The 15,150-nt window shown below is 44.0% G+C and overlaps 1 protein-coding gene and 1 non-coding gene across 5 annotated transcripts in view; one reads left to right on the top strand and one right to left on the bottom strand.

Annotated features, from left to right (window-relative positions):
• Positions 1-10,433, top strand: part of Kpna6 (karyopherin subunit alpha 6) — a 48,224-nt gene extending 37,791 nt beyond the window's left edge. For all 4 annotated transcript variants that reach the window (XM_008848073.2, XM_029553581.1, XM_029553579.1 and 1 more), the window contains exons 11-14: positions 404-529; positions 1,590-1,717; positions 3,630-3,808; positions 5,550-10,433. In XM_008848073.2, the coding sequence (XP_008846295.1) occupies positions 404-529; positions 1,590-1,717; positions 3,630-3,808; positions 5,550-5,737 (621 nt within the window). In that variant the 3' untranslated portion in view covers positions 5,738-10,433. The remainder of the gene's footprint in view (positions 1-403; positions 530-1,589; positions 1,718-3,629; positions 3,809-5,549) is intronic.
• LOC115066823 lies at positions 882-956 on the bottom strand. The gene has a single exon (XR_003846278.1). It is a non-coding gene; the product is annotated as a small nucleolar RNA SNORD36 (small nucleolar RNA).
• Positions 10,434-15,150: the final 4,717 nt, after the last annotated feature.

Below are 15,150 nucleotides of genomic sequence, written 5' to 3'. Positions count from 1 at the left end.
TTTTTTTTTTTTTTTTTTTTGAGACAGGATCTCCCTGTAGCCCCAGCTAGCTTGGAATTCACTATGTAGAACAGGGTGGCCTTGATCTCAGAGTTCTGCCTGCCTCGGCCCCCCAGTGCTGGGATTAAAGGCATGCTCCATCATGCCGGACCTCCTTTGCTTATTTTTTGGTTATTTCGGATTTGTGTGTGTGTGTGTGTGTGTGTGTGTGTGTGTGTGTGTGTGTGTGTGTAATTGTAGTTGTTATTTAAATAAACTCTGGATATTAATCCCTTATCAGCACATGTTTTACAGATATTTTCTCCTATTCTCTTGCACTGTTTATGGTGTCTTGATGTACGTTTTAAATTATGATTAAGTCTAAATATCTGGTTTTTTATTTCTTGTGCTTTTGGTATTCTAGGTTATTCTTAACTGTTCAGCTCTCCCTTGCCTCCTCCACTTGCTGAGCAGCTCTAAGGAGTCAATCCGGAAGGAAGCTTGCTGGACCATTTCAAACATCACTGCTGGCAACAGGGCTCAAATACAGGTAGAACAGATAGGGAAGTTGAAAAGCATGGAGAGGATTCAAAATATGGAGGTAGCTGGGCATGGTAACACATACCTTTAATTCCAGTACTCAGGAGGCAAGGTCAGGCAGATCTCTGAGTTTGAGACCAGCTGGTGCACATAGTAAGTTCTAGGCCAGCTAAGGTTATACAGTGTTCTAGTTTGCTTTCTGTTGCTGTGATAAACGCCATGACTAAAAGCAACTTGGAGAGGAAAGGGTCTATTTGGCTTACCAGTTACATACAATCTATCATTGAGGCAGGAACTCCGGGTACTAAGCCAGAGACCATAGAGGAACACTGCCCTGCCTCAGCTACCTTTTTTCCCTAGGCTGTGACTCTGTGTTAAAAAGCTTGACTTTGCTCTTTACAGTGATTTCTGGTGAAAAAATTCATGCATCATTGCACTCAGCTACCCTTCTTATACAGCACAGGCCCACCTATCTAGGGATAGAACAGTCCACATTGGTTTGGGCCTTCCTACATCAACTAGCCATCAATAAAATACATCATAAACATGGCTACAGGCCAATCTGATCTGTAAAAATCTTCAGTTGAGGTTCCTGCTTTCCAGGACTCTATGTCAAATTGACAAAACTAACCAGCACACAGTGAGACCCTTTCTCAATAAATAAAAAAAATCATGGGAGTTTATGGTACATTTGCTTCCAGAAGAAGCATTTGTTTCCCTGTAGAAATCTGAGTCAAGGAGCTGTCAGTGTGCTTACTGGTAGGGGATTACCCTAGCATGCCCAAGGCCTGGATTTGATCCCCAATACCAACAAAAAAAAAAAAAATTGTGATCAGTATGAAAGATGGCTAAGTCTTAAATGATTTTTGTGCCAGATTTACTTTCTCTGCTTTTTTTTTTCCTTTGAGACAGGGTCTCGTGTAGCCAAAGCTGGCCTCAAATGACCTTGAACCTCTGGTCTTCCTCTACCTCCCAAGTGTTAAGATTTATAGGCATGTGTCCCCGTGCCTGGCTCTCCTGCTTTTTCTCCTTAAAGTAACCTTCTCCCTCCTCCTCCCATCCTCTGTCAGGCTGTCATAGATGCAAATATCTTCCCTGTGTTGATTGAAATTCTTCAGAAAGCAGAGTTTCGTACAAGGAAAGAAGCAGCCTGGGCTATCACCAATGCCACATCAGGAGGAACCCCTGAACAGATCAGGTATTCCTTTCTCAATATTGTGTTTATTCATAGTTAATGGATAATCTGTAACTGGGACAAGAGTTTTGCTGGGATAGGTGTGCCCCCTAATCCATCTGTATTAGGGTTTTACGTGGTAAGCTACTAGCGTGATACTGGACTCCAGAATAGATTCCTGCAGACCATGATGTTTTACCTCTTGATGTTCTACCCTCTTTAGAACAGAAACCTCTAGCATAAGACCTGCATTCGATTCCCAACACCATTCCTCTACCCCTTCCTACCATCCAGAGAACGAAAATCTATATAATTCTCAATTATTAAGAAGTCAATCAAAGCAAATTCTGTGGGTAAACTCTTTTGGAGCTGGAGATTGAACCTAGAGGCTTGATTATACTAGGCCTTTGCCCTGAGCTTCAGCCCCAGCCATCTATAGGCAATCATTTTTGAGGATGAAACTTATGTATATGTCTGTGTCTCTGTGTGGTTGTAGTGATGGGATGCCACATACAGTGAGGCCTGAATAAAGACAGCCTGACTCTTAATGTCCATTTAAATCCAGAGGGACCCTGAGCTGTTTTGAGAGCTTGTTCCCTCAGAGTTCTCCCGGATCTGCTTTCCCAAACAAAGGACTTGCTCTCTTTTTATTGAAACCATATATCCAGCATTAAATGGGGAAGGAAAAGAGGAACTGTCTTCTCAGGATTATGTTCTTACTGAGCTAGAACAGTGCCAACAATCACAAACACATGTTACCAATTTAATCCCACCAGTTGTTTACAACACAAATGGGATAATCCTGCAGCTTTTAGTATTTTCACAACACATACTTACATACATTATCCACGGTCAGGGGCAAGGAAGGGTTGTGAGGGATTAAAGCTCTATGTTTGAAATAGTATCTCGTAGTCATTCCCACATGTGGTGATATGGTGTTTTTCTTTTTTAATGGAGTCAGTCTCACTATGTAGCCCAGGCTGCCCTGGAACTCACAGTCCTTCTGCCTCCAAAGTGCTTTGTTATAGGCATGCACCACTGTACCCAGCCAACTCTTAGTTTTGGAGACGAGGTCTTGCTGTGTATCCCAGGCTCTCCTCAAACTTGTGATCCTCTTGTCTCAGTCTCCTGAGTGCTGGGATTACCAGCGTATGCCTCCATACCCAGCTTGTGGCAGTACTCTGTCAGTTTCCATAACATTAGTAGGACATATGAACATTAGTAGGAATGGTAGAAATTGGGTAAGTTCTTGTCCTGTACTTATAACCTACACAGGGAAATATAGTCAGTATATATAAAGTCTCAGGAGAAGAGGAATAGCCATGAAGTTAAACATTAAAAGCTAAATTCAGGCCAGGCATGGTGGTGTACGCCTTTAGTCCCAGCACTTGGGAGGCAGAGGCAGGTGGATCTTGGTGAGTTCAAGGCCAGCCTGGTCTACATAGTGAGTTCAGGTCAGCTGGGACTATAGGGAGACCCTGTTAAAAAAAAAAAAAAAAAAAAAAAAAAAAAAAAACTAAATTCAGTGTTATGTAGTAAACTTGTAAGATGGGGGGAGGGGACACGGACATGTAAAGGCTTAAGGATCAGAAATAAGGAGATACTTGAAGTTTAACTACAATAGTAGTCCTGGCAGGAAATACTGTAAGCAGAGGTAGAGAAAGAGGTAGGAGTCTGATTATACAGAGTCTATAAAATGTGTGTGGAGTGATAATTTTGTAGCCAAGATGACATTAGGCTTTTGGTGGTATATACATATGAAATGCACTGGATCGATGGCTGTGGAACAGTAGAGAGATTGAGCTGAAGGATGGATGGGTATTGAGACTTAGTAAGAGCGGATTGTTGAGTGTTTACATGTCTGAGGTAGATATCAAAACACCTGCTTAGTACTTTGCTTCTGCGTTAATTTGGACCTTACATCTCTGACCCCCAGGTACCTAGTGTCACTGGGCTGCATCAAGCCCCTATGTGACTTGCTGACTGTAATGGATTCAAAGATTGTCCAAGTGGCCCTCAATGGACTAGAGAACATCCTCCGGCTTGGAGAACAAGAGGGCAAGCGTAGTGGCTCAGGGGTAAATCCCTATTGTGGCCTCATTGAGGAAGCCTATGGTAAGTTCTCTCTCCCTGACCACTCTTAAATAGATTCACCAACCTTCAAAATGGAGTATGTTAGTGGGGAACGTGTTGGAGAGCATCCATACATTTTATAAAACTAGAGTATATTTCTTACTGGGCGTGGTGGCACATGCCTTTAGTCCTAGCGCTCGGGAGGCAGAGGCAGGCGGATCTCTGAGTTTGAGACCAGCCTGATCTCCATAGTGAATCCAGGCCAATTGTGGCTACAGGGAGACCCTGTCTCAAAAAAAAAAAAAAAAAAAAAAAAGATGGCGCTGGAGAGATGGCTCAGTGGTTAAGAACACTGGGTGCTTTTGCAGAAGACCTGGGTTTGAATCCCAGCACCCACATGGCAGCTAACAACTGTCTGTAACTCCAGTCCCAGGGAATCCAACAGCCTCTTCTGATCTCCTCGGGCATTGCTGGACACAACACGGGTGCACTTACCTACATGCAGGCAATATACACATACACATAAAATAAAGAGAAATAAAAACTTAAAAAAAAAAAAGAAAGAAAGAAAAGAAAATACTAGAGTATGTTCTTAAATCCATAGAACTGTTCCAGCCAAGTTATACCATCTGTAGGATTTCAGATCTTCTCATAAGAGTAACAGACATGTAATGACTAGTCAAGGTAGATTGAGTTAGATAGTATCCAAGTTTTTAATCCCACAGGTTCTTCTTCCCTGTGAGGAGCAATAGATTAACATTTTCTTTTTTTTTGTTTTTTGTTTGTTTGCTTTGAGTCAGGGTCTCAAATATACAGTCCTGGCTGACCTGGAAGTCAGAGATCCACCTCCCTCTACCTTCCCTAGTGTTGGGATTAAAACCATGTGCCCCTATAACTGGCTCAGTGTTCTTCATAGACTCTACCTATCTAAAAAAGTAGATATGGTACAGATGCAAGAAGGGAAATCCAAATGTGTGATACGATCAGGACCTAGAAGGCTTGTTTCCAGGATAGTTTCTCACAAGTTCCCTTAAGAGTGCTGGATTGATTCATCACCCATCTCTGAGAAGAGACCAATAGTGATTTGCACAGATCTAGCTTCAAGTAGAGTTGGGACTAGAACCTATTAATTGGTGGGGGGTTTTTTTGGTCTTTTTGAGACAGGGTCTCCCTGTAGCCCCGGCTATCCTGGAACTCACTATGTAGACCAGGCTGGCCTTGAACTCAGATTCACCTGCCTCTGCCTCCCAAGTGCAGGGATTAAAGGCATGCGCCACCACACCCGGCTAGAACCCATTGAGTATGAACCCTTAGATACATATGGGTGTATGCACATGTGTGTGGAAGTTGGGGTCAATAGTGTCATTCTTCACGAGCTATGTACTTTGTTTTTTGAGGCAGGGTCTCTGGGAGCTAGGGCTCACTGAATAGGCTAGCCCAAGGGATCTGCCCATTTCTGCCCCTTGAGTGCTGGGACTAGAAGTACCTGCCACCACACTTGGCTTTTTCTGCGGGTCCTGGGAGGCAAACTCAGCTTTTTGTGCTTTTGGGGCAAGCATTTTAATGAGCCATCTCCCCAGCCCCTAGAACCTCTTACATTAACTGGAATTTGATGTCTTCCCTTTGGGAGTCTATAATTTGTGGAAGAAACTTTAACTTTTCTTTAATGTCAAAGGATCATTTGGTCTTAGTACTTTTGTTTATAAACTCAAACCTCAGTACCCACAGAAAAAACATTGAGTTAATTTTTCCTTCTTTCCTCCCTTCTTTTCTGCCATCATAGGCTTGGATAAAATTGAGTTTCTCCAGAGCCATGAGAACCAGGAAATCTACCAGAAGGCCTTCGACCTCATTGAGCATTACTTCGGTGTAGAAGATGACGACAGTAGCCTGGCCCCTCAGGTGGATGAGACACAACAGCAGTTCATCTTCCAGCAGCCTGAGGCCCCCATGGAGGGCTTCCAGCTATAATGTCTGCCTCCGGGGAGGGGAGGGGATGGGAAGCACCACCAGCCAGCAGAAGAGCAGCCCTCCGGCTGGCAGGAACACAGCCACCCCACCGCCAGCCACCATATGCCTGCTGCTCTGGAGACTGTGCTCTTGACCTGCTCTACCCCCTTCCCTGGAGGGAGCACCCTCTGGACAGAACCATCTGAGGCTCACATTTGGGTTTTGTGACAAGAAGGGGACATGTGGGTTTTTCTTCCTTACACTATATTTTGGCTGCACACATGTCTTTAACCCACGAGCCCAGGGGAGACAAAGGAGGACTGAGGTAATCAATTTGCACCTTTACATTTTTTTCTTATTTTTCCTCTAGTGGTGACTTCCTTCCCATTTTTCTTTCTTCGTCCATCCCAGTCCTCTGCCCTGATCTGTGTAACTCTTATCTTGGGTACTTGAGCAGATGGAATATCCCAGAGGTGGGAGGGGAGGGGAGAAGTGCAAAACAAAGTATTCTTGCTCTGACAGAATATTAATCTTGTATGCTTGGATTGAGTTATTTAATTATTTTTTTCTTTTGCACATTTTTCTTATATTAAGGTTGTTCTTCCCAAAAGCTGGTTTTAGGAATCCCAGCTGCCAGCATTGTCTGGAAATAGAGGCTAATGGGGAGGCCACCACAAGACAAAGGCCTGTCTCCCCATCCCTATGCCTAAGACCTCTTTAGTTTGGGAGCCCACCCCCCTGCCACTCTCCTGGAGCAAGTGTACCAATGGGAGAGGAGGGGAGGAGCACAGGCCTTCAGATGGCTTCCCATACGTAGCTACTGACCCTATGTTTCCCACCCACCTCCCAAATGGTGCGACCCAACTTCATTTGTTTACTTGAAAATTCCTCTCAGAGTAAAATGAACCTCTGAGGTGGTTGTATTTTCTCTTAAGCTCGAGACAGGGGGCTATGGTCCTCCCTTCTCTTGGGGAGAAAGTCCTTGCTCTGGTAACCCATTAGTTGTAGAGGAGGTTGGATTTAGGGTCATGTATTGGGATAGTCAGGAATCCCTGCCTTCGGCCTTTCTTCTTCCTCTTCTATAGTTGGATCATGTATATTTTACTTCCAAAGGAGAGAATGTCAAAAAGTTCTGTATTTTTTTATATTCTATATTTTAAGTAGGTCAGTCTTAATTGGTCGTAGGAGGAAGAATCGCCTATAAGTAGGATACTGTGAGGAAGACCAAGAAGGGACATAGAAGCTTCCTTGCTCAGAAGAACTGTTGGTTCTTTTCTTTTTCTGCTTGGACTCTGGGCTACCACTTGGGACCAACTCTCACCTCTGGAAGCTTTATAAAGTGAGTCAGCCTGGTCTGGTTGTCTCAGTACCTGAAGGAAGCAGGAGGGCCTCAAGGCCTAGTGAAGTCTACCACTGTGGTCCTTCCTTCTGAGCATCTTGCCTCTATCAGGAAACCTAGAAAGCAGTCTGTCTTCTCTAATTCATTCTCAGTTCGCTGTTATCCACTTAAGTTCTGACACACAGCAGCCTCCTCATGTTATCATAGAAACTTAGCAACCTGAATACTTTTGTGAGAGCTGTTGCTATCTTCCCTTTTTGGAATCCTTGTACCTGGCTTGGATTTTCTCTTGTGACAGTTTTATAGGTACCTTTTCTTTCTTTCAGAGTGAAATAAGCGCAGTGCCACAGTGGCTTACCTATATTTTAGTGGGTTACTCATAAACTCAACTCTTGGGGATGGGGGCACGGGATGCTGTCAAGCTAAGTGTAGACCAGCTATGGAGCTGGTAGTACAGTCTGCCCTGCCCCTGCCTCCCTGCTGTGGCTAATGAGAGGTTTCTGCTCAAGGCTACTCTTCTCCAGAAAAAAAGGCTGTTCTTACTCCCACTCCTACATACCCCTTTGGCTCAGGTGAAACCTATGGCTCCACTTACAGATCTAAAGTTCAGGTTCTCACTGTTGATTTTCAGTTTGCCCACTTCTTTAGTTTGCGAGCCCCACTCCACATTCATTTTCAGAGGGCTAGTAGTTTATACTGAAAAATCTCACCAAAGTTATAACACCTTGGTGAGTCAAATGCTACTATTTAATCCACCCTCAATGTCTAATGAGGCAAGGGGCAGGACCTTTTTTGCCTGGCCTGCTACTTTATTACAAACTGTGCTCCTAGTTCAAAGAAAAGCCCTCCATTGCTATCCATGTCTAATGGATGGAATAGTTCAGTAGTATCTACTTTGAACATCACAAATAACAATTAAGTCCCTGACATTGGAGCCAGATTCTTATCATGAAGCATAAACAGTCCTCCTTTCCCAACTTTTCCTCCAGTATCTCATTTTCAGACTTGGGTTCTATACTAGATGGAATACTGTTGGTCATCCAGCTGCTGCTTAAAGCCAGTTTGCTCCAGTGTCTGATTTCTGCTGGCCCAACATGAGCAGATTTCAGAGAAAAGTGGCCTCAGGAGCTTTCTCTTACATCTTTCTCAGACCATTTTCCCCTTCTCTTTAAATCCCTTTATATCCTACTAGAGTCCACAGGTAAAGTTAATCCAGCCACAGAGGCAGTACAGTCAACCTTTCTGTCTTCTCTCCTTCAGCTGTCTTAAAGAGCTACTCTTTGTGGACATCCCCAACCTGGGCTCTAGACCCTGACCTAGGTGAAATTGGAATCTTTCCAGCAGAGTTCTAAATGGTTACTGCCAGGCTGAAAGAGCTTCCCAGATATATAGCCTGCTCCACCCAAGGTAACCTGGTGTGTTAATACATGGCTCATATATCCATTTTAAGATTTCTGCCGTGGGTGGAAATATCTGGGTGTGGGTTAAAAACACAGGGGCCTTTTTCTTACCCCATGCATTCACGAAATGTTTTCAACTGTGCCAGTTATTGTTGATAGCCAGCATCTTCAGTTTGCACCTTAAATCATGTTTAGTACTAAGAGGGTATCTGGACTTAGACACTGTCTTCAGTTTCTGGTCTCTATCTGGTGACTCTAAGTCTTGATACTAGCTGTAGCCTTTTGATAGGAACATACTGGTCCCATCCTCCATTTGGCACCATGATTACTTGGGTTGGTAAAGACAAATGACCCTTCCATGGAGGTGGTGTTGACCTCTGCTTTTGGAGATCTTTGGTATCCCCGCTACCTAGGACCCTCTATTTACATTCACCCTTTGCTGTGGGACCCCTGTATTTGAAGCTAGGTACAGGTCACACTGCTGTTGTATTTAACTAAAGGAGAGGAAAAGAAGTTTCTTAGACATAGACTACTTCTCTCAAGCCAAGCCAGTGAAGAAGGACACTTTCTACTTTCTCATGTCTACCTGGAAAGCCCAGCAGTCCTAACTTCTTCGCCCTCTGTGTCCTTCCTGGAGGCCTCAGCTCTTCTCCTGTAGGTTCACTCAGTTTCTTATTGGGTATTCTTCAGTACATTTTGTAAGCTCAAATTCTAGCTTCTGAAAGGCAAAAGGCCAGCTTCTCCAGGTCCCTGTAGATCTAGCAGGGAAGACAGAACAGTGATGTGCTTCCCTAGCAGGCTGGGGAAGGGTAGAGGACTTAGTGCAGGGAACCGTGTTCATGTCCAGCACCAGCAGCTTTCGGGTAGCACTGCCCTACAAGGTGGTGAGCGTGGGTTTCTCCTGGCCATTTAGGATTGCACATTCTAGATCAAACTCATCCAGTCTTTTTTTTCCCTCTGTTTTACATTTTGTATTCTTTGTCAAGCCAACAAACTGAGAATTTGATCCTATAAGGATCTATGTGGTAGACACTAGCTGCTCCTTGGCCAAGACCTTCTTAACTGATCAGTATCCCAGTTATCCCCTAGTCCTACCCCACAATTAAGACCATGGCAGAGAAACAATTTGGGGTCATCTCCAACCAAATCAGAATGTAAACTGCTATTTGCCTTTTGAGAGGGCATTTGTTTCAAACCTAAACTATGGGCAGGACCAAAGCTGGCCATGAGAAAATCAGCCATGAACTGGGGAACCTGATCACCACGGGGGAGAGGTTTGTGTGGTGTGTCTTCAAGGGCTTGGGCTTCCTACCCACTCCCAGGCCAGCCTGACTTCTGAATTTCCCATTAGTGCACAACAGAACTCTGATAACACACTAGCCCTGTTCTCCTTTGTGGGTCTGATTTTTAACCTATAGGTTTAGGGAAAGAACTATGTGCCATGCCCAGGGAGCTGTGAAGGAAGTCACAGCTCAGATCCTAAGGCTGCCTGGGAACCTAAGTCAGAGGTTCATACTCTGTGAGCCCTCAGACACTGGACTTGGGTATTTGGGGGGGAGGGGGGGAGTTAAGCCAGCTTTTGTGAAAAATGCCTTTTTGACACATTAAAAGAAGGGGATATGGGGTTTCAGCTACCCAGCAGGCAGCATCCCCCAACAAGGACAGCTTGAGTTTCCAGGTAAGGATCCTAGGAAGGTAATCAAATCCTTCTCACTGGTTTTGCTTTCCAAAATCATTTGCTTTTATTTTTCTAAGAACTGTAAACTCTATTTTTTCATGTTCTCAGGGCCCCTGGGTAGACAGACAAAGCTTGATAATTTCAGAGCAGAAATAGGCCAAGAAACAGTGGCATTGAGTGTGCTGAGTCCAGACAAATGATATTTATATACACATCCAAATTTGAAGCGAAAATGTATTTCTTTAGGTTTCAAACACTGTAATAGATATAAAGCAAAAATAAAAAACCTGTTGCAAAGTTCTAAATTGTCTTCTTTGTTTTGGAGTGATGCTAGACTGGAAAGCTGAAGTGAGACCCAGTAAGATGCCTCAGCAGGTGAAGGTGCTGGCTTAACAGTGGAATTGAGATATCACACTGGTGGAATGAAGAGGGCATATGCTTGTAATCATTTGTTTTTACTTATGTATCTGTACGTGTGTAAATGTGCATGTGGGGGTGAGGAATCTGAAGCAGCCAGAAGAGGGTTGCAGATCCCTGGAGCTAGATTTGCAGCAGTTGTGAGCTGCCCAATGTGGTGCTGGGATTTGAACATGGGTCCTCTGGAAGAGCAGTACATACTCTTTACTGCTGAGCAGTAGATACTCTTTACTCCCCAGCGCTCATTTCCTTTATATGTAATTTTTAAACTTTTGCTTGATAATTACCATAGCCCAAGAAACTCACAATGATTGAAAATCCAATGTGAATGACACAAGGTAGCCAACAGGCATTCTCACACCTTTCCTGTGTCTTTGAGATCCAGCACCCAGTCAGTAGAAAGCCCCCAGTCATGACTGTCTACTCACAATAATTTTGTGACACACATTCTGTCTTCCTTCTGTGAATCCAGTATCAGTATTGCTCTCATACTACAGAATAATACTTCTCTGTAAAACTGAGCTTTGGCCAGCCTTGTGGCCTATGCTTGTAATCTTAGCATGTGGGAGGTGCTGACAGAAGAACGAGGACTGCAGAGTCATTCTTGGCTACTTGTCAAGGCCAGCCTAGGCTGGAAATGACAGTCCTCTCAGGCTGGTGGAGGAGTATGCTAGTAGTCTCAGCTATGCTGGAGGCTAAGGCAGGATTTCTCGAGTCTGGGAGTTCAAACCCAGGCTGGGCAAAGTAGTAAAGGCCCCACCTCAAAAAGGTATAATAATGTAGCTGGGCGTGGTGGTCTTTAGTCCCAGCACTGGGGAGGCAGAGGCAGGCGGATCTCTGTGAGTTCAAGGCCAGCCTGGTCTACATAGTGAGTTCCAGGACAGCTGGGGCTACAAGGGGGTCCCTGCCTCAAAAAACGGATAGACAGTAGCCGGGCATGGTGGCGCATGCCTTTAATCCCAGCCCTTGGGAGGCAGACGCAGGTGGATCTCTGTGGGTTCAAGGCCAGCCTGGTCTACATAGTTCCAGGACAAATGGGGCTACAGGGAGACCCTGTCTCAAAAAAACTAAAAAAAAAAAAAACAAAAAACAATGGACAAAAATGAATAAATGTGCTGGGCATGATGGCGCACAGTTTCAATCCCAGCACTTGGGAGGCAGAGACAGGTGGATCTCAGTGAGTTCAAGGCCAGCCTGATCTACATAGTTCCAGGCCAGCTGGAGCTACAGGGAGACCCTGTTTCAAAAAAGACAAAAGAAAAGAAAAAAAAAAAAAAACCAAATAGTTCACAAATAGCTCAGTTCAGTTGGGATAATCCCTAAAGCAGAAATTAGTCAAGCAACCTAAAACTGAGTACACCCCCAAGGAAGGTAGTTCAAAGATAGTATGTTGAGGTGTTGAAGCTTTCATCAGTTAATTTTTCTTGTCTTTTTCTTCTCTCTGCTGGTACTATATGCAGGACTAGGTAAGTGTTCTAGCAACGGGATGCTAGCTAGGCAGCATACCACCTACTTTTCCCAGGCATCATTTGGGATATAAATATCAGTATGTCAGTGACCCCTGAGACAAATGACATGATCAATAGTAAATAACACCCTGATAGGTAGGGAATTGAAGGTTTTTAAAGGAGACAGGATGGCCCTAGTGGCAACAGACCTTAATCTAAGCTAATTGGGACGCAGAGGCAGGAGGATCCAAAGTTCAAGGCCAAGGCCAGTGAAACAGCAAGTAAAGGCACTTTCTGCCAAGCCAGAAGACCTGAGTTCAGTCCCAGAACTCTGACCTCCACACATGTGCAGCACTTGCCCACCTACACATATACAAAGTAACTAAATAAATGGGGTAAATTTCAAAGCTAGCCTTGTCTAGAATGAGTTCATAGTGCGACCTGCTTCAAATCGGGAAAAAAAAGAGGGTTTGGGATGTAGCCCCCTGGTAATCAATTGTACAACTGTCTTTCATGCACAATCCTTTTTTTTTTTTTTCACTTTAAAAAAAAGTGTAGCTGGACATGGTGTTGCACAGGGATCTCTTTGAGTTCAATGTCAGCCTGGTCTACATAGTGAATTCCAGGCCAGTTTCAGCTACAGGAAGACCCTGTCTCAAAGAGACCAAAGAAATTTATGTGTATGAGTGATTTGCCTGCATAAAGTAAATGTACCACATGTGTGCAATGCCCATGGAAGAGGGCATCAGAGCCCCTGGAACTGGAGTTATGTACAGTTGTTAGCCACCATTTGAGTGCTGGGAATTGAATCTGGGTCATCTGCAAAAGCAGCCAGTGCTCTTATCACTGAGCCATCTCTTCAGCCCCTTATTTATGTATTTTTGAGACAGGGTTTCCCAGTCACCCCAGCTAGTCTGGAACATGCCATGTAGACCAGGCTGGTTTCAATCTAATGTGTATGTTTTTAATGTATATGTCTGTGTACCCCATGTGTACCTGGTGCCCATGGAGGCCAGAACAGCTGGTTAGGTCCCCCTGCAGCTGCAGTTATAGTCATGAGCAACCATGTGGGTCCTTGGTTTTTTGCAAGAGCAGCAAGTGCTTTTATTTATTTTATTTTTTTATTTATTTTTATTTTATGTGTATGCATGTATTGCCTGCATGTGGTAAGTGCACCCGTGTCGTGCAGTGCCCACAGAGGACAGAAGAGGCTGTTGGAACCCTTGGAACTGGAGTTACAGACAGTTGTTAGCTGCCATGTGGGTGCTGGGCTTTGAACCTGGGTCTTCTGCAAGAACTGCCAGTATTCTTAACTGCTGAGCCATCTCTCCAGCCCCAAGTGCTTTTAATGTTAAAATTTTCTTATTTGTTTATTTTATGTGTATGAGTATTATGCCTGCATGTAAGTGCATTCCTGTTGTGCAGTGCTTTCAGAGGACAAAGAGGGCATTGAATCCCCTGGAACTAGAGTTACAGATGGTTATTAGCCACCATGTGGGTTCTGAGATTCAAATTTGGGTCTTCTGCAAGGACAGCCAGTGCTCTTAACTGCTGAGCCATCTCTCCAGCCCCCAACAAGTGCTTTTAATCCTTGAGTCATCTCCCAGCCCTAAGTGTTTTTGATTTTTTTGGTTTGGTTTGGTTTGGTTTGGTTTTAGTGTATGAGTGTTTTGCCTACATGGAAATGCACAACATGAATGCAATGCCCAAGGAAACCAGAAGAGGGTGTTGGGTGCCCTGGAGTTACCTTTTGTTGTGAGCAGACTGGTGAGGGCAGCTGAATGAGCCATTTCTCCAGCCCCACGATTTTTTGTTTGTTTTTGTTTTTGAGACAGGGTCTCCCTGTAGCTCCAACTGGTCTGGAATTGGCTATGCACACCAGGCTGGCCTAGATCCCAGAGATCTGCCTGCTTCTGCCTCTTAAGTGCTGGGATTAAAGGTGTGGGCCACCATGCCTGTCCAGCCCCATGATTCTTAATCTCTGTCTAGTACATCCTCTCTGTATAAAACTTAGTCAAGACCTTATCTGTTGGGCTAGAGAAATGGTTCGTGGTTAAGAGCACTGGCTGTTCTTGCTGAAAACTCGGGTTCAATTCCCAGCACTCACATGACAGCTAACAGTAACTCCAGTTCTAGGGGAGACACACATGTGTAAGACACAGGTGTGCTTACATACAAGCAGATAAAACATACATATAAAAATTTAAAAAAGATGATCTATATGTTGCATCTTCAAGAGACTTCCAATATGGCTATGTGAAAGTAATCAGAATCCTGGTCTCAAGAGACCTCTAATCCAAACCTTCCTAGGCTTAATTCTGTCATTATACTGGAAAAACTTTTGAGCTTTGAGCATAAAGGCAAGTGTTCTGAGCCAATCATACCATATTGCCTCTCAAGATTACATAGCAAATGTACACCTTGGTGCTGCCTAAGGAATAAAGACCAAACTAAGCACTACTCTGAGTCTGTTTAACTGAGTGATTACAGAAAACAAAACAAATTGCCGCAAAACAATGTTCAATTAGCAGTTTGCAACATACTCTACCCAGCATGATGCTAGCTAGCCTCTGGGGCTGCCAGTATTTAGCCAACAGTTCACTTACTTGTAAACACGACCTAATTTCAACACTTTTGCAAAGTTGTAACAGTGTATCCAGACCTAGGGAACTAGGATAAACTGCAGAAGACAGAAGGCTCTCCAAGTGACCTTTGAGCTGAACTTCAAAAGATTTTGTCTTTGCCAAGAGGATATTGGGAGAAAGAATACCTGCAAAAACCTGAGAAATACTAGAAATAGTAAAAGCATGGGGGGAGCATAGAGTATGGGAAGGCTTGGAAGAAAACAGGCACAAGACAAACTATTTGGTTTCAAAGTCAAGAATAAGGATTGTTGGGTATTATCTATAGGTAATGAGAATAAAGAATTTTGATGCAGGCCTGTATTCCCAGTACTGGGAAGGCAGGACTATCACTATCATGATGCAAGTTCGTGGCCAGCCAGGGCTACATAGCAAGACCCTGTCTCAAATAATTGAAGTCACAATTGTGTTTGTTTCTGAAGGATCTGCTCCTAACCTACCATTGAAAATCATAATGAATAACAAAGACAAAAAGAAAAACTAGCTTCTTAAAAACTTTAGCTCGTGTGC

This window comes from Nannospalax galili, unplaced genomic scaffold (genome assembly GCF_000622305.1).
Source record: "Nannospalax galili isolate Female #2095 unplaced genomic scaffold, S.galili_v1.0 scaffold111, whole genome shotgun sequence".
Taxonomy (NCBI): domain Eukaryota; kingdom Metazoa; phylum Chordata; class Mammalia; order Rodentia; family Spalacidae; genus Nannospalax; species Nannospalax galili.
The sequence above is the reverse complement of the archived record's forward strand: the minus strand, read 5'-3'. Positions and strand labels throughout refer to the sequence as shown.